This window comes from Pithys albifrons, chromosome 5 (assembly GCF_047495875.1).
Source record: "Pithys albifrons albifrons isolate INPA30051 chromosome 5, PitAlb_v1, whole genome shotgun sequence".
Taxonomy (NCBI): domain Eukaryota; kingdom Metazoa; phylum Chordata; class Aves; order Passeriformes; family Thamnophilidae; genus Pithys; species Pithys albifrons.
This window is the reverse complement of record NC_092462.1, coordinates 19,899,294-19,918,815: the sequence shown is the minus strand read 5'-3', so window position 1 is coordinate 19,918,815 and position 19,522 is coordinate 19,899,294. Positions and strand designations below refer to the sequence as shown.

Here is a 19,522-nt window from a genome sequence, read left to right as displayed (position 1 = left end):
GTTTACCCTAGTACAGATTTTTTTCATTCATCTTTAACTTAGTACAGTCTTTCTCAGGATCATGCATTATTCCCTTCATATCATACATAATTTTTGACTTGACAAGTTAGTGACAAGACATTGTTTGTAGGGCTGGTGTAGCTGTAAATGCTTAATACTTGACATATTCACATACAAGAATTTAGAGTTTGTCTTCCTGGGTTGTGTTTTGCTGCTAACATTTGCTTCCAGTTGTAGTAGTTCTGTTAGCGTTTCATAATTCATTAAAGAAATACATATTTACCCCTGGAATCACTGTCTTGCTATGGGCTTTATACAGTGAAAATAAAAATACAATTAAGACCAGATTAGTTCCATTTACTTAAGTAGCATTAGTACACATTTAGACTGCTTCAAACACGAACAACAGCACAAAACACAAAATAGTATCAGTATCTATCCTTAAGTGATTGTTTTTGTCTACCAAGATCCTACCAGTGCATGCACATTAAACTCAGTAGTGCCGTACTTGGAAAATAATTCCTGAGACAACAGTAGGATAAGCTAGAAACTACAGTGCTAATAAGGCCAGCAGGCTGAACCTCACAATATCTCTGCTGCCAGTACTGCAGTGCTCCTTTCCACAACACATATTGTTTAATTGATGAATAATGTTTCATATAAAACAGGCTTTTATTGAGTCCCTTTGATCTGATTTTTCTCACTCTCTACTTCCTTGAGAGTTTTCATTAAGATAATATTTCTTTTTAATTGGGTATGAAAAAGCTGTGCTTTTTTTAATGCTTCCTTTATGTTCTGTCTCTAGTTATAGCCTGTTGTTTGTGCATATTAATAAGAGACCCCATGAATAAATATTTGCTAAATGTTAAATGCAGTTATCAAACATAATCATAAAGGTTAGGTACTCTCCTCACTTCCTCTGGGGAAGCCAGGAGCAACTGCATGCAAGTTTGAGACACATAAAATTGGCAGAACCTAAAGGAGTCTGAAGTCTTCTGAGTTTTGCAGAGGAATAATGAAGTTACACCAACCCTCTGGATGGGGCATGTGGGTCCTTTACAGTCTCCTGTATCACGGAGACTAGAAGTAATATCTAAATAATAACAGTATTTGCAGTTCAGCATCACCAATAGTAAGCCAGAGAGAAACCTTGTAGCTGCAACCCTTCAAGCATTCCTCTGGATAGAATTGGCCTCTTGCCTAATGTTCCTCTGCCAGGAAAATAGCTCTTCTTCCATGGGGCTTCCCCAGGGAGCAAGAGGGGGGATTCTCCCTAACAGAAGGGGAAGAGCAGCAACCCCACAAGTTAGGCACTGACCTCCTCAGCAGCACTGGGTGCCACAGCACCAGAGAACACCAGGCAGCACTGGGATGACAGGAACAGGTCAATCAGCAGCCCAGCAGAGACCAAGTAAAAAGCCAGGTAGGTCCGAGAGGACTGCTGGAGGCAAGCACTTTATAAGGAGAATATGCTTAAGCCCTGGCTTAAGTGGAGCCCAGGCTCATGAGTGTGGAGGCTACAGGTGAGGTTCCTTAAGATCATCAAGGCTCATTTATCTTGCCCAGGGCACTACCCCTGAGGTCCTTTCTCAGTACAGGCATAAAATCTCTTCCTTTTCATAGCTCTAGTAAAGGTTCTGCATATTCATACCCAAGATTAAAACCCCTATTTTTTGCTCTGAAGTGCAGCACCGAGATTAAAAAAAAAATCTCAGCATATAAATGGGATACTAAATACATCTTAACAGATGCAGAAAGTGATCCTGGGCTGGACTGACACTGATATATTCAGGAGGAGCTCTGACTAAGTGTGGGGATTTGCTTATGATTTAAACTCAGCATAGAGAATGCAAACATCTAAATTCCTAAATAATTCTCAGCAATTAACTGATGCCATGTGAAGTCTGGTCAGAAGACATCTGAAGCAGTAATATTACCTCAAGCAGTTATGCATACCACATCTCCTTTACTGTTGCACGCTATCTGTCTGGGAAGAGAGGAGCTAATGCCTTGGGCAGCTGGGTGCTAACCTTCCCACCTCTGCAAATCAAACCCCAAAATGTAAGAGTCAGATTTTAAAATGTGGGCCACAAAGAGCAAGGGGTGAGGTTAGAATTTGAGCTTGTGGCTTCCTAGTCTGCACTTTGCCATTGCATGCAGACCCTATAGGTCACCAGAGATAGGGATTAAGTACAAGACACATAATAATGTTGTCAGCAACAACCTTTTCTTCAACGCACATGGTTGGGGTATGGTTTTAGTAATGAAAACCCATTGTACACCTGACCAAATGTGGTCAATGAAAATGGGCACAAGAAATTGTAAAAGACACAAAAGCCCTGGAATACAGAGCCTAGTTAAAAATACAAACAAACAATCCCCTGCTTCCCCCCCCCCCAAAAAAAAACCCCACCAAACAACTTTTTAAAATTCATACTATAAATTTCCTAATTGTTATTGCTACTGTTACTGAGGGTGGCTAGCTTTGAGATAACAGCTATTGGAACTTGTCTATTTGGAGATGCCCTCCAAGATAAAAAGGCTACAATACACCCCAAGTGTATCAGTTGGGGGTTATTCATGTTGTTTTAAAGACAGTCTGAGCTCAGCCTCTAACTAACTAGCTTTTAACTAACCTGAGCAGATAGTTTCTATTTAAAATATTTAACTCATTGTTTCTATTTAAAATATAAACTCATTCTAAAGCTACATGAGTGCATTGTCTGAAACTGTGTTCTCACACAGACCAGCAATCTTTGATCAGGCTAAACTGGAGGAAGTATTCACAGCAAAAGAGCCCCTGGTGTGATTCATAATTAGGTTTATGCTACCAATGAAATAAGCTCATTAAGAGATATTAAGAATGTAAATATAATTTTGAAATCAAATTGTCTGAAAAAATGTAGGTTTGGAAATAGAAGACGAAGCGTGGCGGAAGAGCTATGAAAGGCTGTGTTAATGCAAAGGCAGAACAGAAGACAACTGATTTGCATAACAGGACTTTAAACCTGAAAATCCTCTTTACCCTCCCTGGAATAATTTATTCCAGATCATCAACACAGGCTTCTAACATGCAGATTTTGAGTGCTGCAGGAGCCTAGCATCTCTTTTGCATTGAGTCTGATTTCAATCAGGAAAGCCATATTTAAAAACAAAACAAAATCCTTGCAACATACAACAGAAATCCAGCCTGGAAAGAGTGGTACAAGTCCTCAACTGGCATAAAGCCCTAGTGGCAGATTTCATCCTCCTCTTGGATGTATTGGCCAGGGACGCGCACTGGCAGCAATGTGTGGCAGAGTCCTCAGGCCTTTGAATCAGCCTGTTCGATATGATATTTGCTGTGCTATTTCCAACTTGAGTCAAAGCGCTACTTCTCCAACTCTGTACCCAGTATGACTCTACCACGTCCAAATGCCAAATGCGATGTTTCACCCTCAACGTGGAGGGAAGTACACTGAGAAGCAGCGCACGGCACTGAGAGCAGCATTGCTTCTGCTGGAAGCAGCGAGCCCGTCTGCTCGGCAGCCTCAGCAGCGAGTCCTCTGGGGTTTTACGGCCATTGCCAATGCCAAATCCTGAGCAGACAGCAGATCCTAAACCCTGCCCAGACAGCTGGAACATAGCGTCTACAATAGGCAGGGACTTAGGCAGCCGCCTTTAAGCCTGTCTTTACCTTTGGGGATGGCGGCCTCCTGGTTCAGGGAACACTCGAGAGCCCTTAAACCCATTGTTGCGTCCCTGGCGCGTCGCCAGCGCTCTTAAACCCTCGCCTAAATCGCGATTAGCGCGGGCTCGGGCCGGGCTGTGACGCCGCAGGGTGAGCTGCACTACCGGGCACGACCGGCAGGTGGCGGCCGCGGAGCGCCGGGAAGGGTAGAGCGGCCGCGGGAAGGAGGGAGGAACAACCAGGAATAAACGCGCCCAGCTCCAAAGGAGCGCTGCGGCTACTGCTGTTGTCGGTCTGCTCCACGACAGGATTGTTCTGGATGCGATCGCAGTCAATGGAAATGTGTGTGTTTGACCCCAGCAGGCTTTGAACCTGTCCTCTTGGCACTGTGGTACCGTGTTGCTGGAAAGCAAAGTATAATACAATATACCAGTATAATTACAATAATACCTAAAAATTGTGGTTTCTTTAGGGTAAGAGGAAGTATATGAAACTGCAAGGACCCCTTCCTGCACATTTCCACTATAAACTGTTCTTTGGGCACATTGCCGAGAAAAAAAACCCTAAACCAAACAAACCTCACAAAACCTGCTGGCTACACCTCTACATGGTTGCTTCTACTTACTTGTAAGCATGGGGCCTTGTAAGTGGTCCTGAAGTCACCCCACAGGAACACCAGAGGCAGTTGGGCCACAAAGGGTACAGAATTTGTTCTGCCCCCTTCATATTATATCTGAAAATGACTTATTTTTATCTGTAAGTAAATTAGATTGTCCAGCTTTTAATAGAAATGCTATTGAATCAGCCCAGCTGAACATCACTGAATCACGAAAATGAGATTATTGTGTTGCTGAAGGAATACAAAAGGACCCAGGGCTAGAGCTGTTGTCAAAATCCATGCCCAGCTTGGTGGTTATGCCTCATTCATGTTGTATGCAGCTTATTTGTATTTTAGAGAATAGTTTATTAAATACTAATCTTGATTCTACTCTTGTTTACATTTTGTATTGTCTTTTCCATCTAGGCAAAGGGGATGTAAAAAGATGCTACAAGCACCTAGAGCCAGAAGGTGCCTTGTGGGGAGACACTGAGGGACCAGGGGTTGTTCAGGCTGGGGAAGGGAGGACTTGGAGGGCACCTCACAGGAGCTTCCCCAGCCCTGCAGGGAAGCAATTACATAGTTGGAGCACAAGCTATTCCCAGCAGTACAGGGCAGGAGGACAGGAAACAACAGGTCCATGTTGAAAACAAGAGAGGTTCGGACTGAGAATGAGAAGCTTGTTGCCCAGAAGGATACCCAGGCACTGACTGGAGCAGGGCCGAGAGAGGCTGTGCAATCACCAACCCAGACTGGCTCAGCACCCAACCAGATCAAGCTCAAGCAACTTGGTCTACTCACACATCTGGCCCTGCTGTGAGCAGGAGGCACCTTCTATCTTGAGTGGTCTATGGGTCTGTGAACTCTTGATCTTGCTTATGTATCTTTGTCCTTTTGGTTTTACTATTGTTCTGAAAGTATGTAGATTGAGTGCATTCATCACTAAAAATGTATAATAACATGGTGTGGAAGAAATCCATTCTTTGGTTTTTGGGGGATTTTTTGTTTGTTTTTCTTTAAAGCTAGGATCTTTCCCAGTTTGAATACAGGCCCTGAATTTAGGTTGTATAAAAGTACATTGCTGTGATTTATTTTTAATTTGCTTTGAACAACCTGCCAAATTTGGATGAGGAGAGATTAATGTTGATTGACATAATATAAACACTCAGATTATAAGGATAGCAAGCACCCTTACAGGGTTTCTACACTGTTGCCTGAGAGACCAGATTTTAGCAACTTCCTTTGAATTCCACTAGGTGACTACAGAGACTTCTCACTTTTTTTGATACTAGTGATATGGTAAATTTATCTTTAAATGAACATCAGTCATCTTTCAAACATATAAACTCTATTTCAAAGAAAAAATATAAACCTGAACCAAAATCAGTTAATTTTCTAGGTTCAGTGCCTAGCCTCCTTTGCTCTAAAATGTATGCATCTCATCTGAAATAAAAATTCAGTACTCACTAGGGACCGATCATAAACAAATCAAATTGGGAAATGTGTTTTACATGCTGATTGGAATGGAAAAAACTCTAAAATGTGCATTTAATATGTAAAATAATATAGTATTTAATGGTAAAATATGTTATAGGAAATGTTTTTATTCCTGAGAAATGGCAGACCTTTTGACACTGAAGTATTAGGTGTCAAACAATTGTTTAATGTTTTTTTTTCAGGACTCAGTGTCCTGACATTTTGTCCTGTCTATTACAAAACACAAATTCTACTCTCGTCATTCCATTTCCTTTTTTTGTATGTACAGTGCTGAAGCCTTGGACTGTGAACAGCCTCTTTGTTTCATCCAAGTTTTTATTTACTGTGTCCTACCTCATGCTGCAAAAATTAATTCATGATTTCCACTTATCTAGCACTTCACCAATCTGTTTTAGCTTTTAAAAAGTTCTCTTGCTGCAAATCAGGTCAGCTTTTTTAGACCTGGTCTCCCACACTGTTTTCAGAGCCCTTGAAAACAATCAAACTTTTCCAGATAGAATTTAAACTTTTGACAAGATATCCATTAATTTCCTTTGAGAATCATTCAGTAAAACACATTTGAAAACTGCTCTTTAAAAGTCTTAGTTCTGTATTTTCCCCTCTGGAATATAAATTTATGTTCCATCTTCTACCTGATCCAGAGTATAAAATTTATTAAGGCACTTCTGGTCTATTTTACTGTTAGAGCTTCTCATGTGACCTTCAGTGGTACTGACTTGGTCTTCAGTGTTTTGTTAGTCCTTTTGTAATCTACAGAAAAGGAGATTGCAGTGTGTCAGTGATGGCTCCCCCAATTTGAGAAATACTGCCAAAAAAAAAAAAAAGAAAAAAAAAAGAAAAAAAAGCCTTTATAAGTGGCAAAATCAAAATATAAAAAATACAATCCATTTTAGTTCCAGAGGTGAATGTTGTTCTTCAGTCTATTCATAGTGTTGTTTTGGGCAGCATCTCTTTTCCTATTTGCTTTCATTAAATGAAGGTAAATGCCTTGCCAGTTTCTTTGTGTCTGATTTGCCACTTAATCATGCAGATGTATATCTTTACACTGTCACTGATTGATCTTAGGGGGCCTTTGAACAAAAAGGATCTGAGCCAAAGTCCATGAAATTCAAGGTGATTTTTTTCTACAGGCTTTTCCTCGTGACTAATGGTGTTGCTTACCACGAGAGTGATACAGAATAGATGCTTTGAGATTTGGCAGTAAAAATATAATTTGAAACACTTGCATTCTCTAACTGGCAACACAGATAATGCCTTTGGAAAACATATGGGGACACCTTGCTGCTGTCCTCTTCCTTGCCAGGTCTATTCTAAAATAAGTGTCAGTTTCCTAAAATGTCAATTATATTCAGATTTGGAAGGTGGTGTATTTTCTCTGCAGACCTGAGCAGATGGTTCTGGTGTACCTTAAATGAAATGCTGCAAAGAGTTCAGTATTTTCAGTGGCTGGGATGTAAATTCTAGCACTGTGTCCAGTTTGTTACAGTAATCCCAATCTATGCACAGAGGTGAAGGGACATTTAAGGTGTGGAAACCAGTCTGTTCCTAATCCTTGCTGTTCCTATGGCAGATGAAACAAAGAACAAGAGCAAAGATAAGCATGAGCATCAGTGGAATAGTGTAATGAGATGAGGAGAAACCCTTACCATCTTGGAAAAAATTCAGAATTCACCTGTGCAGTGGTGCTGTATCTGAACCTGATCACAGAAAAACTAAATAACAAGACTCTGAGGAGGCTAAGTACTTTGTGAGTCTCCAAAGCAACCTTGCTAGATAATAGACGGGGTTTTTTTCCAATGCTGCATTTTCTGTGCCACTCAAAACAGTCTGTCATGACTCCACTTAGCCATCATTGCCATTTGCTACGGCCTTTAGGACTGCAATGGCAGTACCACTGAGCTCAGAATGTGTAGGAAAACTGGACTGTGGGCTTACAGCCAAGCAGCAGAAATATATTCATGATGCTGCTGGACGGGAGGGGCTTATTGCAAAGATTGTCTGAATGGCTGGAATACAACATTCTGGGGGCAAAGCTTGTCAAACACCCTCTGACAGCCTCCAAGGCAACCTAAGGCCACTGTAAGGGCCTCCTCCTTCCAGCTCACAGTGAATATACCTAGTGAGGCAGAAACCTCAGCCATGCATGACTGTATTTTTTTGTAAATGCACAGTGATGCAAAATCTTAAGAAATCGATTCAAGAATTGTTCTCTGTGCTCCATTAAAAAGTGACATGATGAAAAGAGACTTTGAACCTTGCATTAACTAGGCAGTTAAATCACGTTTCTATGTGTGGTGCATATCTGAACCATCTGCTGATCTTAACCATTCATTTTCATTTGTCAGTACACTAGAATTCTACCAAGCTGATACAAGCAAAAGCAATTTCCATGGAGAAATGCAGGCGTCTGGTCATGAGAATGAAATATTTCAGCACTCCTATCACATGTGACAGCTAAGCAAATCTGTCCCTGGTGCTGACTTTATTAAACCCTTCTGCGCTTGGAATAAAATACTGTCATCTCACCAGTACCCAAGGTAATGGCAGAGGAAGCCTGTAAAAACCCTCTGTAGATTCATGATAACTGGAAAAGGTGTAATATACACACACTAAGAAAAAAGAGTAATGTGGAGCCATCCAACAATGTGGAGATACTGTGGATAATTTACAGACTGAATGAATGTCTCATGTATTCAGGAGCTGCCTTGAATATTAATTGATACAATAGAGTTCAGAATGGAAAGATGAGTGTGCTGGTTTCAGGACTCCACCTCAGACTTACTCCATAGTACCACTGCTACTTAAGCTGCTTTGTACAGTGAAATACTGCAATCATCTCTCTCCTGAGAGATATGAATATGAAAAATATGTATCTCAAATTAACTCAGTTGAAAAGAATGTATCACAAATTATCTTCTTTGACACCAAATCGCTACTCAGATTTAATGTCATTGAACTTTGGGAAAACTCTCTCTAGTTTTGCAGCATTTCTTTATTCACTGATATGGATTTTGCATGCAATGTTGAAGACAGGTAGAAAAAAGACAACTATTTGTAGGGGCTTAAGTTAAATTCATGTTATGGGTTCACCCAGGTGGGCCTAGATTTGAGCTCTGAAGTTTGGACTAGGCCGAAGCTGTCAGCTGACTTGAGCTGGGCTGAGCTAACAGCTGACCTCTTCTAGCCAGTAATTTTGTATTCCATACCACATTATGACATCATCTCCAGGAAAGTAGGAACCAGTGTGGGAGTGGTTAAGGCAGTCGCTTCTCAGCCCTCCTCTTGGGAGGACGCACGATGCTGTCCCAGGGGGGATGGAGAGGACCAGGCCCACCACTGGCTCACAGGGTACCTCAGGAAAGTAAAATGTGTTCTTCTGGGTCTCTCCTTTCTGCTTGGGTTTGTTTCCCTGGGGAATAAGCTTCTTCTTAAGTAATGTGTAGTTAAGACAGTAGAATTTGTGTGTTCGTTAAGAAGTTGAGGTGGGGAACTTGTTGTTGTAGACTTGTGTGATTGTGTATTTGTACTCTCTTCTAATTGTCTCTTTCTTTCTGTGAAAAATATATGTAGATTTAGTATAAATGCAGTTTGAAGTGTTTTTTTTCTTTCCCCTCTCTTTTCCTCCCTTTCCCTGGTGTTAGAAGGGAGGCTTTTCTCTCTGTGCTTGGGGGGGTTGGCAGTTGCTTATCTCAAACCAAGACAATTCATTACAAGGAGTGAAGAAAAGAGTTTTCCTTCAGCTCAGGCCATTCCAGATGTGGCTTCCTATGAAGTTTTCTTATTCTTCTGAAAGCTTTGGTACAGACCCTGCCAGAATGGGAGATATTTCACCAGAGAAAACACTCTTCTCAAATGGTTTGAGAACAGGAAGTTACAAATTATGTCCTCCTTCACCTATTCTAAGGTTAATATAAAATTGTTCTACTGTGAAAGAACAGGATTTAATTGCGTTTTCATGTCAGTGAAGAATAAGGAAGAATTTAGGGTTTTTAGAGATAAGGTTATGCCTAATATTTAGTCCTTATAATACCACATCAGGATGTGATATAGAGAGGCTCAAAGTTAAGTTTTGTCTTATTAACAGAGAATCTTGGATCTGGAGCTTTATACCTACGGACTGTACTTCTCATCAGGTGACTACCTGTTGCAGTATGTCTCTGACCCCAGAAGTTCTGCTGGAATCTGAAATATTAATCTCAGACAAGTTTTTAAAATGAAGTAATGGTTTTTGACAAATATGGTTCTGTTTCAGTAGGAAAAAACATTTTTATTCTGACAATTCTAATAATGCATTCCTTTCAATACAAATGAAATAGAAACTTTTAAGAACCCTGAGGAAAGATGTGGGTCTCATCCCACCTGACCAGCCTGACCTGGGGTCTCCATCCATACATCCTACCTGTGGGCTCGGGAGCTCCAGTGAAGTTCAACCCAGGGGTACATTGCCCTGTGCCAATCCTGACCTGCAAGCTGGCATAACTTTGACCTTATCCCATCACTATGGACTTGTCCAGTGATACTAGGCTGTGTTTTACCTTAGTAACCATTACCCAGCCTGATCCTGACTCACTGATTTGCCTTCCCAGCTTCATCTTGGCCCTTCAGCATCAATACAGCTGTGCCTGGATATTTGGGCACTGGGGTAGTGCCAGCTGCCACATCTGGATGTGTCCTGCTTGCCCTGCTTGGTGGTTGCCAGAAATATTCTTCAAGTGGAAGCTTCAAAAACCCATTAAATATTTCCAAGTCATCTTCTTCTGGCATTTTAGTGTGAATTTTTCAAAAATAGAATGAATCAGAACTTTTTTCTAGCACAGTTCTTGTATGCATATGATAAGATATGTGTACAAAATATTGTCCCCACATAATCTAGAGTAGAGATAGCAAGGGAATTATCTTGGTAATTAAGCCAGTAAGGCACACGACCTCCTACAGAAAGGGCTGTTTGGGTAATTAAGCTTGTACCATGGGCACATATTGTACCTCATGGGTAATCTGAGAGCCCTGGAGACTCTCTAACAAGGTATATATATATATATCACAGTTTTTTTAAATTATAAATATATAAAAACCACAAATTCTCATTCTTAGTTGTTTTCCTTCCTCTTGTCTCTCACAGATTTCTCCCTATTGTTCTTTCTGTATGGAACCTCTTAACATCAGCATTTCTGCACATACGTTAGCACAACGGGTTGCCATAAAGGATTACAGAGTCATGCCGTTCCTACAAGGTCACTCAAAAATTCATGTTGGAATACAGGCTATAACAAAAGCATGCTTTAATTCAAAGTAAATTCAAAAAGCAAACTGTGTTTTCAAATTTCCTCAGAGGTAGTACATTTTAACCCTATGGAATCTGCTATTGAGTCATTCATGCTGTGCTCAGGCTTCAAATAAGTAAATCTTGAAGAAAGCTGTATCCCTTTATTGGAAGTCTCACAGTACTTCTTTCACTCTATTTGCAGTAAACATTAAAAAACAAATAAAATAAAATAAAAGCTAGAAATGGATTTAGGATGTAGTCAATGACACCTGCACATAATAAAAATGCCTGTGCTCTTATGCATAGTTTCTCAGCAACAGCTTTTCAGGTGTTTCACAGCAGTGATTGGTAATGGTTAGCACACTAGACTTGGCATTTTCTCATGCTTTTTTTGAAAAAAAATGAGTCATAAGCAACTTTATTATTCCTCTGTGTCTAATTCATAGGGAAAAGAAGATGGAATAGTGATGTGACTTATTTAAGTCACAGTTCAGGTCAGTGGCAAAACTGGAAGAGAAGTTCAAACCATCTGAACTAACTGTAAAAACACGTGTACACAGTAGGAAGACAAACACATGTACACAGTAGGAAGACAAGTCTCGTAGCACAAGACTTGTAATGTGAAAAGGACTGAGCCACACCTAGAACTGTAGACATTTGCTGAGGAGAGAGAGGGAGGCAATTGTAGCTCAGCAGTTAGAGAGAGACAATGGGGATTCAGCATTCAGTTTTATGCAGCAGTTTCATGCTGCTGCACATTCCTGTAACTTTGGTATGCAACCCTGGCTTTATGGTTAACTTGCTCAATGGACTCAAATATATGTGTTGCACAGCAGATTGCTCCTTGACTACTCATGAAATCAGGTGTTGGAAAATGCAAGATTTGCTTGTTTTGCCTCTCTGCAGTTGCAACCACATGTCATTATGATAAATAAAATACGAGACCATCTTCACCAGAGACTGATTTTTTGCTATCTGCATTTATATCTTAAGTAAAAGGTAGAAAGAATACCTGCTGATTCACAGAGTTTTTCTGAAGATTCATTTCACTGAAATACTGTTCTTGAAGAAAGCTGGGAAAGCTAAAGACTGAGGTTAGCATTTATTAATACCTATTTTAATGGAGATGTAGTTATCAGCTCTCATGTAAAAAGAGAACCCATTTAACTCAGGTTAACTCAAACACTCTGCCCCACACAATGGTAAGGTGTTACAAGGGATGACATTTACAGCTAGGAGTATGCTAGGAAAGCTGTCAGGGAAGCAGCTCCATACTGTGGCATCTCTTCCAAGCAGAGGTAAAGGACTCCTTTCCTTTGGGTCTTTGTGCATTATTTCCCTTATGCATGATCCAAAACATGCTCAGATCAACAGGAATCTTTTCTTTGAGTTGAAGGAACATTAGCACCCAGCAATACATAGCAAGATAATTGTAGGAATACTTCTAAGGGATGATTTATTCTCTTTTGGGTGAATTTGCATGCTATCATTTAGAAAGTACTATCAAAAGAAGAAATCTATATTCTGAAAGCCCACTTTCCATAAATACTATGTAAAACAACCAATCCTTTGCGTCTTTCATTTTCTACCAGTATCTTATTACATATCAGCAATTAAGGGAAACTTGCAACATCTCCAAAGTTAGTATTAATATCCCCATAGAGAGCTGAAGACACTGGGGATCAAAGAAAATAATTGAGTGTTTCAGAGCTATAAAACTAGACAGTACAGTTTGATATACTTTGCTGTGCATAGCTATTGTGTAAGTTACACAGTTGTGAATGCACATTCACCTGCAACACCACTCTTAGTAAGTTTTTATGTGTTTAAAATTGTCAGATATTGACGCATTTTGTACAGTTAATTGGTTGTAATTTCAATTTAGTGCAGAAGTTTACAAACATAGTACTTTTAATAGATTCCAGATGAAACAGTACATTGGAAATTTCTTTTTTTCCATGAGAAAAGAAAGGAAAAAAATCAACAAAAATTTACTGTGCATAAAACTGCAGGGGTCTATTGTAGTCCTTTCCCACCCATATATGATAATGACTTTCCTGTTGATTTTGAGATAAATACTCTGAGGAATAAAACTGCAGCTTTTACTCTGTTAAAAAATGTATAGTTTTGCCTAAGTAAATGCTGCAGGTTTGGTCCCTTGCTTGTTTTAGGTGGTCTTTTTTAAGCTCAGAAAATAGTTTAACTGAGATTGCTATAACTGTTGCCAATTATTTCACTGGGAACAGGAAAATAACCATTCCTAAACAGTACACAGGAGACAAGAAAAAATACGTAACTTACTTCCCCTTGGTAGTTTCAAAGCCAGATGCTTTGGAGTTGGTATCCTGCTGTGTGCTGGAGATCCCAGTGGTATGGGAGGACTGCTTGACAGATCTGTTCCCTGGAGCTGTATCCTGGCTTGTAGTGACTGCCTGCCGGAGAGGGACCTGTCTAGGACCACTTCGTAGAGTTGTCCCTTTGCTGCTAGATAAGCTTCCTACCTCATCTCTGACAGAGTCACCATCACTATGTCCATTTGACTGGCTCATAGGGGCAGACGTTGTAGGACTGGAAAGTTTCTTCACTGCTTTCATTCCCAGTGTCTTGCCTGAAGATGCAAGAGGAGGTCCCTGTGAGGCACTCACTTTGACAGCTTGGATTTCAGAATAGGGTGACCCACCAGTTGTGGTCGAAGATGGAGTCAAGTCAGAGTGACTTGTCTGGGTTTCATCACCGTGTCCTGTCATCCAGAGATTTCCTGGAGTGTTAAATCCATTGCTGCCACTCTGTAAGTGCAACAGGAACAGCAAGAAGATGATCTCCTTCATTCTGATGGTTTGTAAGTGCCACAAGTAATCTCACATTTATTTCCCGAATAACAAATCTTGTAGCTTCTCCCTTCTCCTGAGCTGCTGCTTATATAGTGAGCCTATTCAGAGGATGCCCTGACCGGCTTTATTTTCGTAGAAAGGAAACAGGTTTTGGTGTTTGAAAGCTGACTGAGGAAGCCTGGTTTCCTGTTTCTGTAGATCCCTCTTCAACCTGTGACCCTTTGGCGAGTGAGAGCCTGGCAGCTTATGTGGGAGGAAAAAAGAAGTTTCTGCAGAAGGCACAGGATAAATATTAATGGCATAATAGAAATGTGGAAAAATATGTACTATGAAGTAGTCCTGAGGGATAAAAACTGAAATTATTAGGTAATTTTCCTTTCACATGTACATGTACAGAGAAGTGACTTGTCACATTCATCCTTTGAATGGTTCATAATTGTGACCTTGTTTTTGAAAAAGTGTTGGCAAAACTGGTGTGCTATACAAAGCTGAACACTTGCTGTGCCTTCTCTTTTTGTTTGAATGTTTAAGGACACTGCTCCCAACAGTGAGGACATAAGGAAGAGGTTCACTCTGTACCCACAATTGTACCACAAGCCTTTGAATGTAATCATTTACCTGTAGTCATTGGTCATTTGCGCCTCATCCTATATCTATACTTCATAATGATGTGTATGAAGTATTTCTCTAGCATTGCCCATAGGTGTTAGGTGTTATTTTAGATTCTCTAGAATATGAGAAACACCCACGTGGGCCTGGAAGGGGCAGCATTTGATCTATGGGAGATGTGCCCTTCTGGGTCATTTCAAATAGTGTTAAAAGCTTACATGGGACAACTGCATCCCGTCCTCCCCATTGGCTGTAACTGCAGTTTAGTCACCTACTTGACATGTACATCCATATCTATGAACGTCTAAATACATATCTCTAAACATCTTAACTGGATCCCACCAGACAGAAAGAAATAGACAGAAAGATAAAACAAAATAGACAGATAGATAAAAGGAATATCCTGAATCAGAGTCCATTCCTTTTATTGCATACTTTTACAATTAATATTATTCTAAACCAATATTAATTGTAGTCTAAACACAATATTGATAACTTTACATGTAGAAAAGACCTAGGCAGATGGATATGATCTTGGTGCCAGGACCTTGGGTGCCCCCACACAGCATGTACAGGACAATGAGGGGATCAAGCCCTTCCAGCATACACTGAGGAAAGGAAGGTCCTGCTTGACCAACCTGATCTCCTTTTATGACCAGGTGACCCAACCAGATGATAAGCAGAAGGCTGTAGATGTAGTCTGCTTGGACTTCAACAAAGTCTTTAATACTGTCTCCCAGCATTCTCCTGGAGAAACTGGCAGACCGTGGCTTGGACAAATGCACTCTGTGCTGTGTTAAAAACTGCCTGTACATCCAGGACCAGACAGTGGTGATGAATCTACATCCAGCTGGTAGCTGATCACTAGTGGTGTTTCCCAAGGCTCAGTGTTGGGGACAGTCCTGTTTAATGTCTTCATCAATGATCTGGACAAGGGGATCAAGTACCCTCAGTAAGTTTGCAGATAACACCAAGTTGGGTGGGAAAGTTGATCTGCTGGAGGGTAGAAAGACTGCAGAGGGATCTGGACAAACTGGACTGATGGGCTGAGGCCAGCTGTATGAGGTTCAACAAGGCCAAGTGACAGGTCTTGCACTTCATTCCCAATAACCCCAGGCAGCGCTACATGCTGGGGGCAGAGTGGCTGGGAAGCTGCCCAGCGGAGAAGGACCTGGGGGTGCTGGTCAACAGCGGCTGAACATGAGCCAGCAGTGTGCCCAGGTGGCCAAGAAGGTAAATGACATCCTGGCCTGTATCAAGAATAATGTGGGCAGCAGGACTAGGGAAGTGATCATCCCTCTGTACTTGGCACTGGTGAGGCCACATCTCAAGCACTGTGTGCCCAGTTCTGGGCCTCTCACTTCAAGATAGACATTGAGGTGCTGGAGTGAGTCCAAAGAACAACAGAGCTGGCAAAGGGGCTGGAGTACAAGTCTGATGAGGAGCTGATGGAGCTGGAGTTGTTTAGACTGGAGAAGAGGAGCGGCAGGGGAGACCTTATCCCTCTTTACAACTACCTAAAAGGAGGCTGTAGTGAGGTGGGAGTCGGTCTCTTTTCCCGGGAAACTAGTGACAGAGCAAGAGGAAATGGCCTCAGAAGGTGGAATGGGAGGTTCAGATTGGATATCAGGAAAAACATCTTCACTGAAAGGGTGGTTGAGTGTTGGAATGGGCTGCACAGGAAGATAGTAAAATCACCATCCCTGAAAGTGTTAAAGAAACAATTGGACAAGGCACTTAGTGCTGTATTCCAGTGGATATGGTGGTGTTCAGTCAAAGGTTGTACTTGATGATCTTGGAGGTCTTTTACAAATTAGTGGTTCTATGATTCTATATTCAGTATAAAGAGTAAAGATAATTTTTTACAGCAGAATGGTAGACGAATAATAGAAAAAGTTACCCAGAGAGGTTCCTGGTTCTCCATGCCTGGAGATATTCAAAACTCAGCTAGACAAGACGCTGAACAATGTGATCTAAGCCCTGATTAGAGTTGGGTTTTGAACCACTTGGCCTTTGGATGTTCTTTCCAATCTGTATTACTCTATGAAATTATGTTTCGTAGCTGAAAGGTTGAACACTGCAGTCCGGAAAGAGCAGATGAGATCTTTCCTCCCCTACTGCCATTCTACAGCTGTCTCAGACTAAGACCAGCTAGTTTCTTGTTGAAAGAAAAGAAAGGGAAAAGGTAATTGCTGAAGAAATTACATAGAGAAATCTAACATGAAATTTTAAAGTAGGTAGAAAGTAGCAACTGAGTAGGCCTGTCAGGAACCATATAGATCTGAAAGGCCATTGCCAACTGGTTCAAAAGCCTCTGGCCACTGACACAAGTGTTGCAGTGTTGTAGTAAAGACTATGGACCATATATCTATGAAAGCCAACCTCACAAATCTAAAAACAGAACAGCATCTTCTGGGCATGCTTCATATTACTTTAGGTTCACCTCTTCTCAAAAACAGAATCAAACTCCCCATTCCATGGAAGTCCAATGACTAACAAGGCCACCATGGAAAAGCTGGTTAATTGCTTTCATTTTTTTCCAGAAGTTACTTTAAAAAAAACAAACCAAATCAAACCCCAAAGCAAAACACCAAACATGAAGGATAAAACACTAGCTTTTATTGCAGTCAAGCAAATCTCTGTGATGACTGTTCCTGTTTGGAAGATTTGGATAACAGTGCCTTGCTTTTAGTTTCCACATGAAAAGGTTTAGGCATATTAAAGGATTGGGTCTTCCATTTGTTGTGGGGTTATTTTTCTGTTTTAATGTCTTGGTAAAGCACAAGCTACTGCATAAGTAAAACATGCAGTTTTACTTATGATACAACACTTTAGAAAAGACATGCAGTTGTACTCCTTTTTGGAGACTTTATTTTCCCTCTCTCTTTTTTTTTTTTATGCATAGTGAAAATGTGTAAATGACCTTTGAATGTAAGATACAGGAGAAAATCTAATGAGCAATTTAATTTAAAGACTAGCATAAGCTATTTCATGTGAGTGCTTATCTTTGAGCTTTATAGCTGAGATTTTGAATTAATACCATTACCTGAATTAGCACTTAGCATCCCACATTTTTAGAAATTTCAAGACAAAATAAAGGGCAAATTAGTGTTGACTGTGTTTGCAAATTGAACACAAGGTGATTAAAAAAAAACAAACAAAAATCACAGCAGCTGTATAGTGTGCTTATTGATGCAGTAAGAGTGCCTAATAGCAAACAAGGGCTTGGATTCTGTATTGATTTACTCTATGCAAGTGTTAATTCTGCCTCTAAATACAGAGAAGCAACTGCAGATTTCTACCAGTGCAGCAAAAAGCAGTATAGAAGAGTCTGGCTTTTGGTGGTTGATAGATTTCTTCACAGAAGTGTTTATTTCCTTGTCTGAATATTCCAAAATGAGAATTTATTGTCAATATGATTTTATTAGTACATGTCTGGGCTGTAGATTAAAAGATAAAATTGTTTGAAGCTGTTTTTATTTAGCAAAACAATCTTGGCACTGTAAGGAACTTGGGATATTCATTTTCAGATTGCTATGTCCTGGATCTGAATCTCAAGCTCATTACAGATTGTATTTCAGCATTTGTTCACATCCAAGTGCTGCTTGTGTTGGTGCAAATTGAACTCAGAAAAAGATCAGCACTTGGATGCAGTTGGTGAAACTTTGGTAGAAATAGGTTCAAAGTTACACTGAAAACTCCCACGCAAGATGCCGCTCACCCCCTTAAGCATAAATCCATACGTGTCACATCTTTTGTATTAGTTGTGTATCAATTTTCCTGAAATCCCTGCATGCTGGTCTGGCCTCATGGACTTTTCTTGGAAATTTTAAAGGTTGACCTTGGAGCAAAAGCCAGATCTCAAGCTTCCAATCTTTATCAAGTGTCCACTCCAGAGTCTATATTCATGCTGCTGTTGGGTGCATATTCTTTCACTCAATAAGTTTAACTTCTGTATGTACTGACACATTCATCAGGAGGGATGTAGAGACTCTCATCTCCCATGAGAGCACAGAATGGTAAAAGAAGCAGTTTTCTGGGAGGTGGAAATGGAGTGTGAACATGCAACTGCACTTCTGCGAGGACATTTAAATCACCAGGCTACATTACAATAAAGAGCAGTACCCTTCAGCTCATAAAAGTGTTATCCCTGTTTGGTACTGCAGAACAAAGAACAGTAATTATTTTCAGGGTCACAGCTGTGGTTCTTCAGACAAGGCAACTACTTTACTGATACCTCAGTAAGTTGACCAAATGCTGTGATTTTAGAAACAGTTTTATATTCAACATCTGTTAATGGCACACACTTGACACTGACTTCAGAAAAATACCTGAACATCTCATCGAATAACTTGGACCATCTTCAAGACCTTTCAACTCTCCCCAAGCACTGTAAAGAGAGCATTAGGTTTGCTCTCTTCTAAGTTACCAGACTGCATATCCACTTGGGCAGAGCTACAGTTGATTCTCCAGATTAATTCATAACTTCAGTAAGTTTACCTAAACTACCCAGCCAACAGTCTGTCTCACAGCTCTCTGTCCTTCTCACCCTTTGGGGTTCATCAGTAGTAAAGCTATCCCTACTCTTAGTCAGTCTAAATTCATAGGGGTTAATCTCTCCAAAACTGCTCAGGCCAAGGACTGCTAGATCATCTTCTCTACCTATGCTGGCAGGTACAACAACAGCTGTAAAACACTGCTCACACCATGGGCTGTATGCCTGGTTAGCACTTTGGCTCACAAGTGATACGGCAAAAAAGGAGAGTTTCTGTGCAAGTGCCATGTTTTAACCCCAGCCAGCAACCAAAGCCCCACACAGTCACTCAGTCACTCCCCCACAAGTAGGATCAGGGAGAGAATCAGAAGGTCAAAAACCAGAAAACTCTTGGGTTGAGATAAAGATAGTTTAAGAGGAAAAGCAAAAGCCACACACGCAAAGAACGCAAAACAAGGAATTCAATCACTGCTTCCCACAGACAGGCAGGTGTTCAGCCATTTTCAGGAGACCAGGGCCCCATCACATATAACACTTACTTGGAAAGACAAACACCATC

At 40.7% G+C, this 19,522-nt stretch overlaps 1 protein-coding gene across 1 annotated transcript in view; it reads right to left on the bottom strand.

Annotated features, from left to right (window-relative positions):
* The window catches only part of MMRN1 (multimerin 1), a 43,616-nt gene extending 29,657 nt beyond the window's left edge, over positions 1-13,959 (bottom strand). Inside the window, exon 1 of the mRNA XM_071555106.1 lies at positions 13,330-13,959. Within this exon, the coding sequence (XP_071411207.1) occupies positions 13,330-13,856 (527 nt within the window). The 5' untranslated portion in view covers positions 13,857-13,959. The remainder of the gene's footprint in view (positions 1-13,329) is intronic.
* Positions 13,960-19,522: the final 5,563 nt, after the last annotated feature.